General features: G+C 37.7%; 1 protein-coding gene across 1 annotated transcript in view; it reads right to left on the bottom strand.

Moving 5' to 3' along the window:
* LOC111873287 (chromodomain-helicase-DNA-binding protein 1) overlaps positions 1-14,183 on the bottom strand; it is a 67,764-nt gene that overhangs the window by 21,490 nt on the left and 32,091 nt on the right. Inside the window, exons 13-18 of the mRNA XM_023867871.1 lie at positions 11,729-11,971; positions 10,694-10,861; positions 10,479-10,608; positions 9,888-10,036; positions 9,184-9,554; positions 2,739-2,976 (exon numbers count right to left, since the gene is read on the bottom strand). Of these exons, the coding sequence (XP_023723639.1) occupies positions 2,739-2,976; positions 9,184-9,554; positions 9,888-10,036; positions 10,479-10,608; positions 10,694-10,861; positions 11,729-11,971 (1,299 nt within the window). The remainder of the gene's footprint in view (positions 1-2,738; positions 2,977-9,183; positions 9,555-9,887; positions 10,037-10,478; positions 10,609-10,693; positions 10,862-11,728; positions 11,972-14,183) is intronic.

Genomic DNA, 14,183 nt, shown 5'->3' with positions numbered 1-14,183 from the left:
AGTAACAGCGGTGACCTCCGCTAGCGTTACATAGCAACAGAGCGCCAGGCAAAAGGGTGCCTATTACGTGGCCGTTTTCCCGTATTGTCCGATCGAGGCTACATAGGGAGAAGCGAAGGCTATTCACAGTCAGTTCTAGTGTGGCTACCGCAGCGTTGTACTGAGTCAGTCAGCGAGTCCTGGACCTATCGTCGAGTTAGCCAGCAACCAGTCAGTTGTATTGTGGCATTGGGAGTGTACTAATTGTGATACTGCAGATAGCAGTAATCGTAAATCTGTAATTTGGGTGATTGTAAGTGCGAATGTGAAATAAAATTCGCTACACCGAATACATCGAGAATTTATTTGTCGCGATATACACCCGATACGCGACAATATTTACTTACTTACTCATGGAGCTGAGCCCTTCTGGAGGAGCAGCCAATTTTGCAGCTACTCAAGAATTTCCCAGCATTTTATGGAACCTGAAGGTTCATTACCGTGTTCACAAGAGCCCTCCACTGGTCCCTATCCTGAGCCAGATCAATCCAATCCATAACATCCCATCCTATCTCTCCAAGATCCATTTTAATATTGGTCACCCACCTACACCCCACCTACACCTCGGTCTTCCCAGTGGTCTCTTTCCTTCTGGCTTTCCCACCAATATCCTATATACATTCCTTGTCTCCCCCATTTAACTAAGCAACTGTTAGCTTTTCAAGACTCTATTCCAAGGAGTTCCTGATGTAAGGCTCTCCCACATTTAGTTTTCATTTCATGGAGTCCTGGCTGAAGTCCCATATATGCAATGTATAAATCAACCCATTTTAGTGTTTCTTGATTTAGGATTTTACCTGCATTTAGTGGATAAAAATGTAGTCGCTACATGAAGTCAATACCCTGACTTAATGCCAATGCCATAATTTGCCCAACTTTGGTTTCGGCATGCTGAGCTTCCAGGCAGTCAGCTGGTCAGCTAGTGAACAATTCACATGAGCATCTACTGACCTTCAGCAGCTTACAGGAAGGTGCCATGTTGCAAGTACTGTATTCTCTTGGAGGCCATGTTCACACATGTGCCCTACATGTGGTTTCAAGTATATGCACACAATTGTATGCTTAAAATCAGCTGATAAGTTTTCAAATGCACAAAGAATAAATATTATCTACATACACATGTGCATAATTTTTGTGCATTGGTCAGCAATTTTTAAAACTGAATTAGTGCTCGCAAACAATAAAGATGTTGACAATTAGTGACAAAATAAACATATCTGGAAAAGAATTCCATCATCAAGGAAACCTGGCAGCAGTGCAGAGTGGACACAACATTTCTCACAGATTGCTGCTGTAACTGCTGATGGCAGAATGAGTCATTAGCATTGATAAACATGCGCCATCAGGTGGTCTGATCTTGTCACTACAGTAAGTTGGATTAATAGTCAGTCTCTTAGAGGTGTCAATAGGAAGGTTACATTTATACTGAAATGATGTTCACTACCTAACAGCATGTGTTAACTGTCTGAACTTTTGTAAGGCAAAAGACTTACAGAAAATGTATATGTAAGTTTTGTTGTAAATATCCTGACTCGCCAGTTCCCACAAAGTCATGTGTATCCAAGCTTGTGAAAAAGTGGCAGGCCACAGGATCAGTATGTAACACAAAGAAGCAATCGAAGAGGATTGTGCTGATTGAAGAAAAGGTTTGGGATACTGAGGCACGACTACAGATCATTCCTCAAAAACGGTTAAGACGTTTAGCACAGGAAACCAGTGTTTTGTTAGGATCTGCTTTCACAGCCACAAAATTAATCAAATTACCCATGTTATTTCATTCTGCAGAGCTTCAGTGCCGTGAGGGTTATTCTTGTAGACTTTTCCTTTTAGGTTTCCCCAAAGATCAAAATCGCAAAAAACTGAGATCTGGGAGACCACAGTCCCCTACTGATTATTTTGTCTTCAAACATTTCCTGTATTGCGATCATGGTTGCATTAGTTGTATGTGCTGTAGCGTTGTCTAGCTGAAAATACCCATACTGTCTTTCTTCAGCAGTCAGCTGATTGAAGAACAGATTCGGTATATTATTAATGCAGTGGTCAGAGTTAATGGTTTTGTGGAAAAATTAGAGGCCAATGATTCACTGCAGACTTACAGCACACCACACCCCCACTTTTTCACTATGTAATGGCACTTACTGTAGAGTGTGAGGATTTTCATCTTACATTTTGTGCACTGACATGACCACTAACATGAAACCACGCTTCATCAGTCATGAATCCTGTGGATCCATGATTCCATTGTGCACATTTTGCAGCAGCCAGTTGCAAAAACGAAATCTTGCTGTTTAATCTGAGTGTTTCAGCTCATGCACAACTATTATTTTATAGGGCGAAATTTGATTAATTTTGTGGCTGTGAAAGCAGATCCTAGCAAAACACTGGTTTCCTGTGCTAAGTGTCTTAACGATTTTTGAGGACTGATCTGTAGTCAAAGAGAACAAGCATTATGTTCAATGTGATCAGATGAAAACTACATTTATAAAGATACCTCCTTATGTTCTTGGAAAATATTTCACACCTCATTAGAAATTTCCATTTACTCAAGAATATGACTCCACATGATTCAACCCTCTAACACAATAGGAGGGATTTAAAGATCTAACAGATGGGTGAGCAACCTGTGGTAACTCCTGCAAAAAGGACAGAAGAGAACATGGAAACTGGTTGCATAAACTATTTCATATTCATTTACTTACCACGCCGCTTTTATTATCCAAATGTTTACGCAGCACTTTGAGCAGGTACTCAGCCCTTGTCTGAAGATGTTTCGCTTGAGGTTTTTTATCTTCATTGGCAAGAATTTTATCACTAATGCCAAGTGATGGATCCATTTTTATTGCTTCCCATGAACCTATTCCATACTGATATATGCCTTGTAATATTTTAGAATCATCCTCTATGTCCCAAGGCACATCAAAATTGGCTGGCTTCACCCTAGTATAACACACAATTCGTCAGTATACAGTATAAACAACAGAGCTCTAAGGACTCTAAGGTGGATACCAGAAATCCAAAAATCTTATATACAACCCAGAAAATTCTTACAATATAAAGTGATTACTTCAAATTGCAGTTCTTACACAAAAAACAATTTGCAGCAGAAGGAAGTTCAGAATATGAAAATCTGAAGTAATGTATAATGAAGAGCTGTGAGGGACAAGAAGTCACAAGTGATTCTTCTGTATAACAATGACTGAATATTCAGTATTTCAACCCCTAAAAATTACAGCTGTTAATCATCATCAAATAAATCATGCGAGACTTACAAGTACATTTTGAATTCTCTCAACTTTCTCTGTATATCAGAATATGTACTCCATTTAAGTTGACATGAGCTGTGGTAGTCAGATACCATATGGAAAAGTTATATGTTTAGATGTGTGCATTTGTTTTGGTTTATACTATGTTGTGCATAAAGTTCATTAGACTGAACTGTAATATGGAACCATACATCTAGTGACTAGTTCATAATTTTCAACATAGAGTCTTTCTCAAAGGCCAAACCCAGCTGTCCCAACTGTGAGAGAAACAAGCAAGCAGCAGAAGAATAAACAGATGGGAAAGAAACTGCCACCTAGCATTACTATACAGGTAGCATGGGTCTCATCATATCATATTAAACCCACAGTTATGAACTGATATTACAAAACAGATTTCACCAGTATATTACTTACTTACTCATGGAGCTGAGCCACCAATTCTGTAGCTACTTAAGAATTTCCCAGCATTTTATGGAACCCAAAGGTTTATTAAAGTGTTCACAAGAGCCCTCCACTGGTCCCAATCCTGAGCAAGATCAATCCAATTGATACCATCACATCATATCTCTCTAGGATCCATTTTAATATTGTTCACCCACCTACGCCTTGGTCTTCCCAGTGGTCTCTTTCCTTCTGGCTTTCCCACCAATATCCTATATGCATTCCTCATCTCATTCACCTCAGTGTCCAAGTTTTCTAAAGCCACAATCCTATTTGAGATTTCAACATGATATTGCTCCTTACCGTCTATCTCGTTTAATTTCTTTAGATTGAACCTCTCCATATGAACTCTGTGCATCATTTATTTACTCACTGCCAGTCTTCCCTCAACCTCTGCCACCACCAGGTAGTGGTAAGTATCACAATCTGCTGCCCTGAATGATTGGACATCAAGTACACTTGAATGAAGTCTCCTATCTACCAAATTATGGTCGATTTGATTGTGTATCTTCCCATGAGACGTCCAAGTAAATTTATGGATGTTAAGATGCGGAACATTGTACTTTTGGCAGTAAGATTTTTCAATGTGGCAAAGTTTACTACTCTGAATGATTGGACATCAAGGATATTTGAATGAAGTCTCCTATCTACCAAATTATGGTCGATTTGATTGTGTATCTTCCCATGAGATGTCCAAGTAAATTTATGGATGTTACGATGTGGGAACATTGTACTTTTGGCAGTAAGATTTTTCGATGTGGCAAAGTTTACTACTCTAACTCCATTATTATTACTAATTTCATGCAAACTCTCATTCCCAATCGCTGGTTTGAAAATGTCTTCCCTCCCTACTTTGGCATTGAAATCTCCTGACAAAATGTTCATACGGCACTTCGGGAATTCATCAAATACATGTTCTGGTTCCTTGTAGAACCTGTCCTTTATATTGTATCATCAATGTTATCTTCCGTGGGGGCATGAACATTCAGAATGATATCACATCAGTGACCTTTTAGTATTATATATGACATCCTATCACTAATAAAGTCTACCCTCTTAACTGCTGATATGATTCTCTTATGTATGAAGAAACCTCTACCAAATTCATAATTTTCACTCTCCTTTCCATAGAAAAATGTATATTTGCCTGCTGGTTTGATGCCACCTCTGTCCCATCTGACCTCTTGTACTCCCACTAAATTTAACTTATATTTCTAGATTCCTTCCGCCACTGCCCTGAATGAACCTACCCTATACATACTTATGACATTCCAAGTACCGAATCTCATGTAACCAATACACTCATAAAAAAGGGTACAATGCCAGCTTGCTTGAGTATAGTGTATACCACATTTTCTCTTCTTCAGTATCATAAAAAGTGGAAAAGTAATCCATACAACGGTCCTATTTAATTTTTTACAAAACGCTGACTTTACATTGTATTAGTTCAAGCTTCGTATTCAAGTCCAAGTTCTTTCTTTCATTGCAGTAATTACAACTGTTCACATTTTTGCAGTTGGCGCTATTGAAACATATGTTTGATGGAGAGAAAACCTTAAACATGCAGCTGTATACTTGCACTGTATATCACTGTCCAACCTATGTCACTGGAAGCTAAGATGAGGAAACCTGTGCGACAAGGTGGCAGGTTGTGCACAGTACCTCCATAACATAGAATTCAACTATTCAAGTGACACAATAGACAACAAAACAAGGTACTGGACTGAAGATAAAATTCAGAGAACTTCATATGTTACTTATTTTTCAATAGTTAAAACCTGAAGAGGGCAAGGTGCTCAAGGTCTTATTTCTCCTAAACAAGACTAGGAAAGAGAGCCTGGATTAATGTGACCTTTACAGACCTCTAGTCACTTGCAAGTGCAGTTGGTGCAAAACAATACAGGAAAACAGTGGCAGCTAGTTAGGAATGAGTCATTATGAAAAAATGTTGTGGAAAAACGACCTAATTCCTTCCAATAGTTTTCCATATATGAAATGTTAAGAAACCAACGGTTCCAGTTGTTTATGTCATAATAAAGAAGCCCTCTTTATAAGACAGACTTACCCTATCATTAGTTTGTAATATCTAAACCTTTTTCTGAAAACATCACTACTGATCACCCAACTTACAATTCTATGGAGATATTGTCTGAAGAATTTTATGTGTGAAGAGTGAACACTAAATGGTGGTGATAATAATAATTCCTATAATACTTTCAAAAGTCAGTGGTTCTCAACCATATGTGATCACCTCAGAATGGTCACAAACTTCTTTCATTATCGTTTACTTAACCCTTCAACTATGCAGGACATTTAATTTTTACTCACTCCTTGGGATGGAGGGTATTTAATCATTTAAAACGGTAAATGCAACATTTCACTTAAACGGTAATAAATTGGGAAAAACTGGAGTTTTGTTTTTCTAATTTTCATACTACATTCAGAAATGTATGTAGAATAGGTGTAGCAAAAGATACTGAGATAGCTACTATAAATAACATACTCATAACCAATAAGTACAACACAGATACAATTACTGAACTAACTACAAATAAAAGAAACCAAACATTACAGAGAATTCAGAAGAACAAAAAACGAAATGGGCAACATTCACGTACATAGGAAAAGAAACAAGAAACATTACAAAAATATTTCGAGACACAAAACTAAAAATAGCATTTAGAACTAAGAATAATTTACAACATATCTTAAAATCAAAGACACAAATGAGTAAATATAACAAAAGTGGCATATACAGAATGAAATGCCTAGATTGCCCCATGGAATATATAGGACAAACTGGGAGAAAATTTAATACCAGATATAAAGAACACATACATGACATTAGACACAATAACAGCAATACAGGGTACTCAGAACACATATTAAACACAGGACATACATATGGTACAATAGAAAATACTATGGATATCACAGCAACGAATAAGAAAGGACAATATCTAAACACATTAGAAAACTATCATATATATAGAACAACAAAGAAAAACACGCATATGAACAACGTAAATAAGGAAATATATAACCCAATATTTCATGAATTACACAAAATTTACACAGAACAACATAACACAACCCCCCCACATCATAACTCAATCAATACGAAGACACACACACATCCAACATTACAACGCTCGCAACCAAAAAGGAAGGACACCTCACAGACACAGTAAGTACTAAACATTATAACACAACACATAACAGATAAAAGTCGAAAGTAATAATAATAAGTACCATTTTTAAATTGCAGGTACACACAGAAACGACTCCCATGTGGACGAACCAAACTATACGCGAGTTTAAATTGAGACATATAGATGAATAATCTTAACAAGTTTTAGTACATACAAATTTTATTATGGATGACGAATAATGTGCTTTCTGGATAGTTTTATGAAAGACACAAAATGGCAAACAATGTAATAGCTTAGCGTAAGTGACGAACCTGAAGATGGCACTATGTTGCCGAAACATGTAGTAAGAAGTGACATATGAAATTGAGTGCACTACAAGACGGCCATTTCATACATATCATGAAGAATAGGTGTACTGATCCACACAAATTTAAAACTATTTTTTGGTACAGTAAGCCTATAAAAATTAGGAATAGTATCATATTATCTTAGGCCGCACCATAGCTCAAGCGGTTAGTCGCTGGCTTCCCACTGTGGTGGCCCAGGTTCAATCCCTGGTCTGGTCAAGTGGGATTTGTGGTGGACAGAGTGGTGCTAGGGCAGATTTTCTCCAAATACTTTGGTTTCCCCTGCCAATCTTCATTCCACCAAATTCTCCATCATCATAATCACACAGGGCAGGCTACAATAGGCCAGTCAGTGACCACCGTGCCAAGTGGACCCAGCTGGACTCCACCCCCGACTAAGCGAATTTAAAAAAAAATCATATTATCTGAGAAATTCAGCTGGATGTGTTAGTCATGAAAACATTCCTCACCGAGTCCCATGTCACATACGTCACACCAGTTCACAGTTTTTGACACACAACAAGCCATTTCTGTGGTCTTGATTTCTTCGCAGTTGGTAGAATCTTGCTCATAAAATTTCTTTCCCTTAGATGGGGCACTGTTTGTCTGACGATTGTCAACCCGGCACTTAGTGCTCTACAGCATTAGCATATTTGACAGAGAGTCCCTCAATTAACTGAATTCTGATTGACAATCAATCTATTCTTTTCCTTGTGTTATTCCTATATATTACCACCACATTCAGAAATTTTCTTTCTGCCCCTTATAGTTTTGCATATTTTCCCAATGGACGTTTGTGCTTTTCTAGATTGTCACTTACCACAGAGTCAAGAAAAGAACAAACATCTATTTTCAGTATCAAATTGTGAATCTCATAAAATTTTGTTCCGATTTGGTTTGGAGTAAATATATCCTCCACTGGTCATGAAGCAACACAGCTAGCCACTTTGCTGCTTGCGGCTAAAACCAGAGTGCATGAAGTGTATTTATAGAACAAACGGGGATTACAGTAGTACCATTCATATAGTGAACTTTTTCTTGTTTGCATAACACTTCTTAGAGTGAACATCACGTCTCAAAGTCATAGATTCTCCATGTGTTTTCTCGTGGTTACAAATTCCAATCTAGAAGCAGTACTGGTCAAAATACACCTCAAGAGAATCGACTTTTCATTCAATCAGCATGCAGGACAGCACACAGTATTGATCTAACATATTTAATTCATAAGAATTCCCCTAGGGGCGAGGATAGATTTGTATGGTATTAAGTCCATCAAGTGCTGAGGTAGAAAACTTTCCCAAAGAACTCAAATGTAATACAACTGCTGCAGGAAGTTCAAGGTGGGACAACGAATAGACAAAATGATAGCCTGAAATTTTCTCTTTAATTTCATACCAAAAGAATTACTTTAAAAGGAAACAACAGTTCAAAATGTGAGTTGAAACTAGCGCTGCACTATGAGTGCCAGGTACGGACTTTGGCGACATGTGACAGAAGCTGCTGGTGTGCCATTCACGGACTACGGCACTGAAGGGTTAAACATGGTGCCAGAAACTAAGGCTACATAGCACTGAATGTTAGAGCGATTACTGAATACTGAATTGTAAAGGATATGGAAGGAAGTGGTTGTGGTATAATTTCAGATACTATCCCAGCATTTGCCTGGATAGACTAAGGAAAACCACCAATAACTTCAGCCACACAGCTGTTCATCAGGCTAAGATCTGAATCTGGGGGTCTCCTAAATATAAAGTAGGAATGCTCTCCAATAAAATATTACATCGAATATAATGTCCCAAATAACTTTTCTCTTATAATGAAGAAAAACGGTCAAAAGGTTGAGCCTGAAAGTTGGGAGGTTGTGCTAATGGTCCATTCAAAATTGCAGAAGGAAAATGTTGAGAATCACTGCTCTGAGTTATTCTGAAAAGTAACTTATACCTTGCATCAAGAATCCACTTCCGCCTCTCAGCAGGATCACTTGGTAAGGTCTCATCAAGTACTTCCAACTCTTTCTCAGCTGCCATCACACTCTTTGCATTCACTGATACTCCACCTAGCTTGAAGGATGGTCCACGTCCACGTCGTTTCTGAGCAGGGACTGAAAGATTACTGTCCTCATTAAGTGTGGACTCATTTTCCTTTTGTGCTTGCAATTCTGTCATGGAATTTGTGCATCGCTCTCGTAACAGTTCACCCAACCGGCGAAGTTCTGCCAGTGGTTTTTCCTGCAGCTCTGCATCACATGCTACTGCTTCCAAACGTTTTAATGGGGCAGGGAATCTCTTGAAACTCTTCACAAACCGGCGTATCTGAATCACAATATAAAGCCATCTAATAAAAATTTGTTCACCATATAACATAGGAAGGAGCTGAAACTGATGAAAAAAGTTAAGCGATTAACCACTGCATCATAAATACCACATATCACTACAAAGAGGATACATGTTACACTTACGGTTACAGTAACTGTTAGGAGCACTAATAACCTGCAAGTGCAACAGTTTTATAGAACTAGCTCTTAGTTGAAGAATGTGCTTTTCCAGAAATCAGTCATTAATGGGTAGATAAACTGATTCTTTATATAAGTAAGTGATAATGAAACAAAATCTAACACAACACTTTTTTCTTTTAACATTACTTACTTCCTGATCAGTGAATCCCTTAATATTCTCACGAGGAGTGACACGGGGTCGTCCCCTCTTCCTTGGTCTCTCTTCATCACTCCCTTCCTCACTGGATTCTGATTCTTCAGTTTTCTTCCGCCGTTTTGTTCCTCGACTACCTCCTTCACCTGTATGTCATGTACAATATAGTACACTCTCAACTGCTCTGAGTAATGGAATTAGAAAGAAAACTGAAACCATGGATAATAAAATATTCTGACTTTCTTTTATATCTTTACTGTGAAGTTGTTTCCTATTGCAATTACATTACTCTCAGGCATGTAAGAATTGTATAACCAATTTATAGTGTTTCTTTTTAGCTGAAATGTAATATTAGCAACACTGAATCTTAATGAATTTATGTTTCATTATACTGACTACAAAAATTCTGTTTTTACAACAGGCCTTCCTTTACAGTCCACATCTTTATCATATTTACCATTACAAGCCATTATCTCTTCAAGATAGTTAAAAATCAATGTGAATGAATTAATCGGATATTTGAGACTGGACTGTAACAGTAAGTACAATTTAACTTTTTTTTTTATTACAGTAATGCACAAAGCCTACCATCACTATCAGATTCGTTGATTTGTTGTAATGTTTTACGACTCCGTGGTGGTAAGTATAAGTCATCCATTTCCTTTTGACGTTCTTCTTCTTCGACCTTCTTGCGAAAGTTTTCCGGAATTATCTCATCCTACATGTACATAAAATACTATAATTTGCAAAAATCCAAAAATGTAACACATTATTCACATTAGTTTCCAAACACTGCAACTTACCCAGTCTTTACTCTCATCATCTGGTTCCTGCTCTGTACTAGGAACCTCTTTGTCTTCTTCAAAAGCTGCAAAACTTGCCACTTTAAATGCTGAAAGAAGCTCATCACCAACTGTGGCAGGAGCTTCATCACGAGTCTCTGCTCGCCGCAAGATCTCATCAATATCACACTACAATAATGAACAACAGCACCTGTTTACTACACAATATAGTCACCCGCTAACCTTGTTTTAATCTAAAAGGTTTTGAAATGGTGTTGAATCTCTGTTCACAACAGATCCAAGGTTCTTGCAAACAGCAGAAATTTAAGGTCACATTAATATGACCTTCAGTGAAAATTTTGTACCTAAAGATACTGAGGCATAAATTACACCTGGATTTTGACTATACATTTTGAAAACTGAAAGAGCATTGGTGCATACATCATCAAAAATTACCAGCAACCAACATGCTGATGTTCTATAATGTATGCATTTTTCTTACTAATAGTGTGGGTACACCAAACCATGCTAAACTTTCATGTCACTCACTGCAAACTTAGACAGTGCATTAACTATATCAAAGTGTGGAATTTTAGACCTCTAGATAAAAAAGGGCTGGTGGTCATATTTTAACTACTAGTAAGACTTGTTGGCATGCCTCTGACAATGGCAACAGATCTTGTAATAAATGTTAAAACTATGATAATAACTAGGCTGTGGACAACTGACAAAGAGTGCTGCTTAATGGATTGGGACTACAGTCAAAGATCCTTTTATCATAAAAGATTCTACTTTCCAAATATACAAAGTATAGCAGGAGGCAATATATAAACACATTTTTACAATCCAGGGAAACACAAAACATGCATTCAGGATGAAGATAAATTTATGGACATGTATTTATATGGACAGATGCGCGCGTGCACGCACGCACACACACACTATATTTGAATTACCTTCATGTATTTGTAAATGTACGTGTATAACTATCAAGTAGTTAATAAACTACAACAGAAGAGAAGAACTGATTCACTTTCTGTTCTAATGTTCACTAACCGTTGGTTCTTCATCGCCATCCTCTTCATCTTTGAACAATTCTTCAGCTCCAAATTTCAGGATAGCAGTCAAGTCTTCTTTATTGAATGGTGTTGTACTAGTAGAGCCCTTTTTGTCCAATACAGTCCTGCCTGTTGTGTCCATACGCTGGATCACTAAGTGATCTAGTACCATCTTTTGCTTTGCCCGTTCTACAATCTCTTCTTCCACTGAACTGCGTGTTACCAGCCGATAAATGTTCACCTACAAATCAAACAGACAACAAATTGAATTCAGACAGCTATGAAACAAATTAAATTTCTTAGTTCAGTATATTTTATATTAAAAATATTTTGCGGTATTCAAATATATCATCTTATACAATTCTTCAATGTCTAAGCTTCATACTGATCAATATTTAAATAAGATAACTTTTTTAATCAGTATTATGTTGACTGTCCTCTGTATGCACTTGAATGACATTCTATGATTGCATAATTTTATTAATCAATTACATGGTCACCATTACATGCTTTATTTGTAACACAAGTCATTATTTGATCATCATTTGGTGCACATTGTGACGTGGATGGCGCAACGGGAAGTAGGGGTCACGTGAACTCTGCGGTCTCGCGAGTGACGTAACTGTTCCACTGAAGTGCTGCCTACGTAAAGATGATTAATGCTATTAATTTGAAATTTAATTGTTCGAATGTAAGGACAGGAACAAGGTAGTGAGACATAGGTCCATTCTTGTATTTTAGAGTTAGCGTCTTCCCATGCTTACAGGAGAAACAGGAAGACACCCATCAAAGGTTTATTAGAGGAAAGTTACGTTAAAGAATAGCTAAAGAAATCTTTTGTGAATTCTTTACTTGGCAGTTTGTGCATGCCATAACTTAAAAAGAGTGAAGTTTTTAGGTCCCAAGCGACGCTTAAGCATTTGTCAAATTATGACAGTTATACGATGGAGTCAGAAATCCTTAAACCCTTGTAAGATTTAAACGGAGTGGAGGAATGTCTAATTAAGATACTCCTATTTTTCAAATATAACCAATCACTAAAATTTAAGGGTGTCACAGAGCAGAGACAATGAGGAAACAAGGACTTGAAGGTCTGAGTAGAAATCAGTTGTCAAAGTCAGTCGCACACCGGGGCGCCGTAGAAACTAGACGCAAAAAGGTCTAATACCAGACTCAGTAGAGACCAGACGTGAAAAGTCACACACCGGGCTCCAAAGCAATCAGACGCGAAAAAGGCTAACACCAGCATTAATAAGAAAGAAGTAAAGTCTCATACTCCACCTTGAGTAAATCAGATTTATAAGTTACTCGTCAGATTTCAGTTCAAAGTGGTGTAATTCTTGTATAAGCCAGAAGAAAAGTTATACTGGTGTTATTCAATTAGATGGTGTTAAGGAGTTGACCAAATCAAGTCTGATAGTAATCGGTTAAAACTCTGAAATTGGTTTAGTTAAATAAGTGGCGCAAAACAAGTGTCTTTTAAATGATAATAACAGAATTTAAACCTAATATCTGCTTTAATCTACAATAAGCAATAAACGTGTCGACAGAAGTGTTTAGTAATGAGAATAATAATACCTCTGAATTTGATTGTATTTGGTTGTCTGTGCTTATTTTCTGCTTCTTTGAGTGTGACCTGTTAAGACTCTGAGAAAGAGGATCTAGCTCTACCGAACCCAACCACCTTACCTATACAAAAAATCAAAGAACCCTGAGATATAAATACGAGGGGGGACCCAAAAATAACCAGAATTTATTTTTGCATTTTTATTGAACTGTATACTAGTCCCCTTCAAAGTATTGTCCATGTGCATTAATGCACTTGTCCCAACGCTTTTGCCACTGCTCAAAACAGTGCTGGAATTCTTGAGGCTGGATACTGTTCAAAGCCTTTAGCGTGTTTTCTTTGATTTCATCCACATCACGGAATCGCTTTCCTTTCAGACTTCTCTTCATCCGTGGAAACAAAAAAAAAGTCCAACGGAGCAAGGTCGGGTGAGTAAGGTGGATGAGGCACAATCACCATGTTGTTGCTTGTCAAAAACTGTCGGACCGTCAAAGCTGTGTGGGCTGGAGCATTGTTGTGGTGAAGCAACCAGTTCCCATTTCTCCACATTTCGGACCGTTTTCGTTGCACACTCTCTCGTAATCTTCGTAATATATCCAGGTAAAAATGTTGGTTCACTGTTTGTCCTGGCGGAACAAACTCTTTGTGGACAATGCCATTCACATAAAAAAAAACAAATCAACATTGTTTTCACATTGGATCGCACTTGACGCGCTTTCTTCGGTTGTGGTGAAGTTGGAGTTTTCCACTGGCTTGATGATTGCTTTGATTCTGGATCGTACCCGTAGCACCAAGACTCATTGCCAGTCACAATTCTTTTAAGAAATTCTGGATCGTTCTGCACTTCACTCTTCAAGTCGCGGCAAACATTCACACGGTTTTCTCT

This window comes from Cryptotermes secundus, unplaced genomic scaffold (genome assembly GCF_002891405.2).
Source record: "Cryptotermes secundus unplaced genomic scaffold, Csec_1.0 scaffold131, whole genome shotgun sequence".
Lineage (NCBI taxonomy): Eukaryota > Metazoa > Arthropoda > Insecta > Blattodea > Kalotermitidae > Cryptotermes > Cryptotermes secundus.
This window is presented reverse-complemented; position numbering and strand designations above follow the sequence as displayed.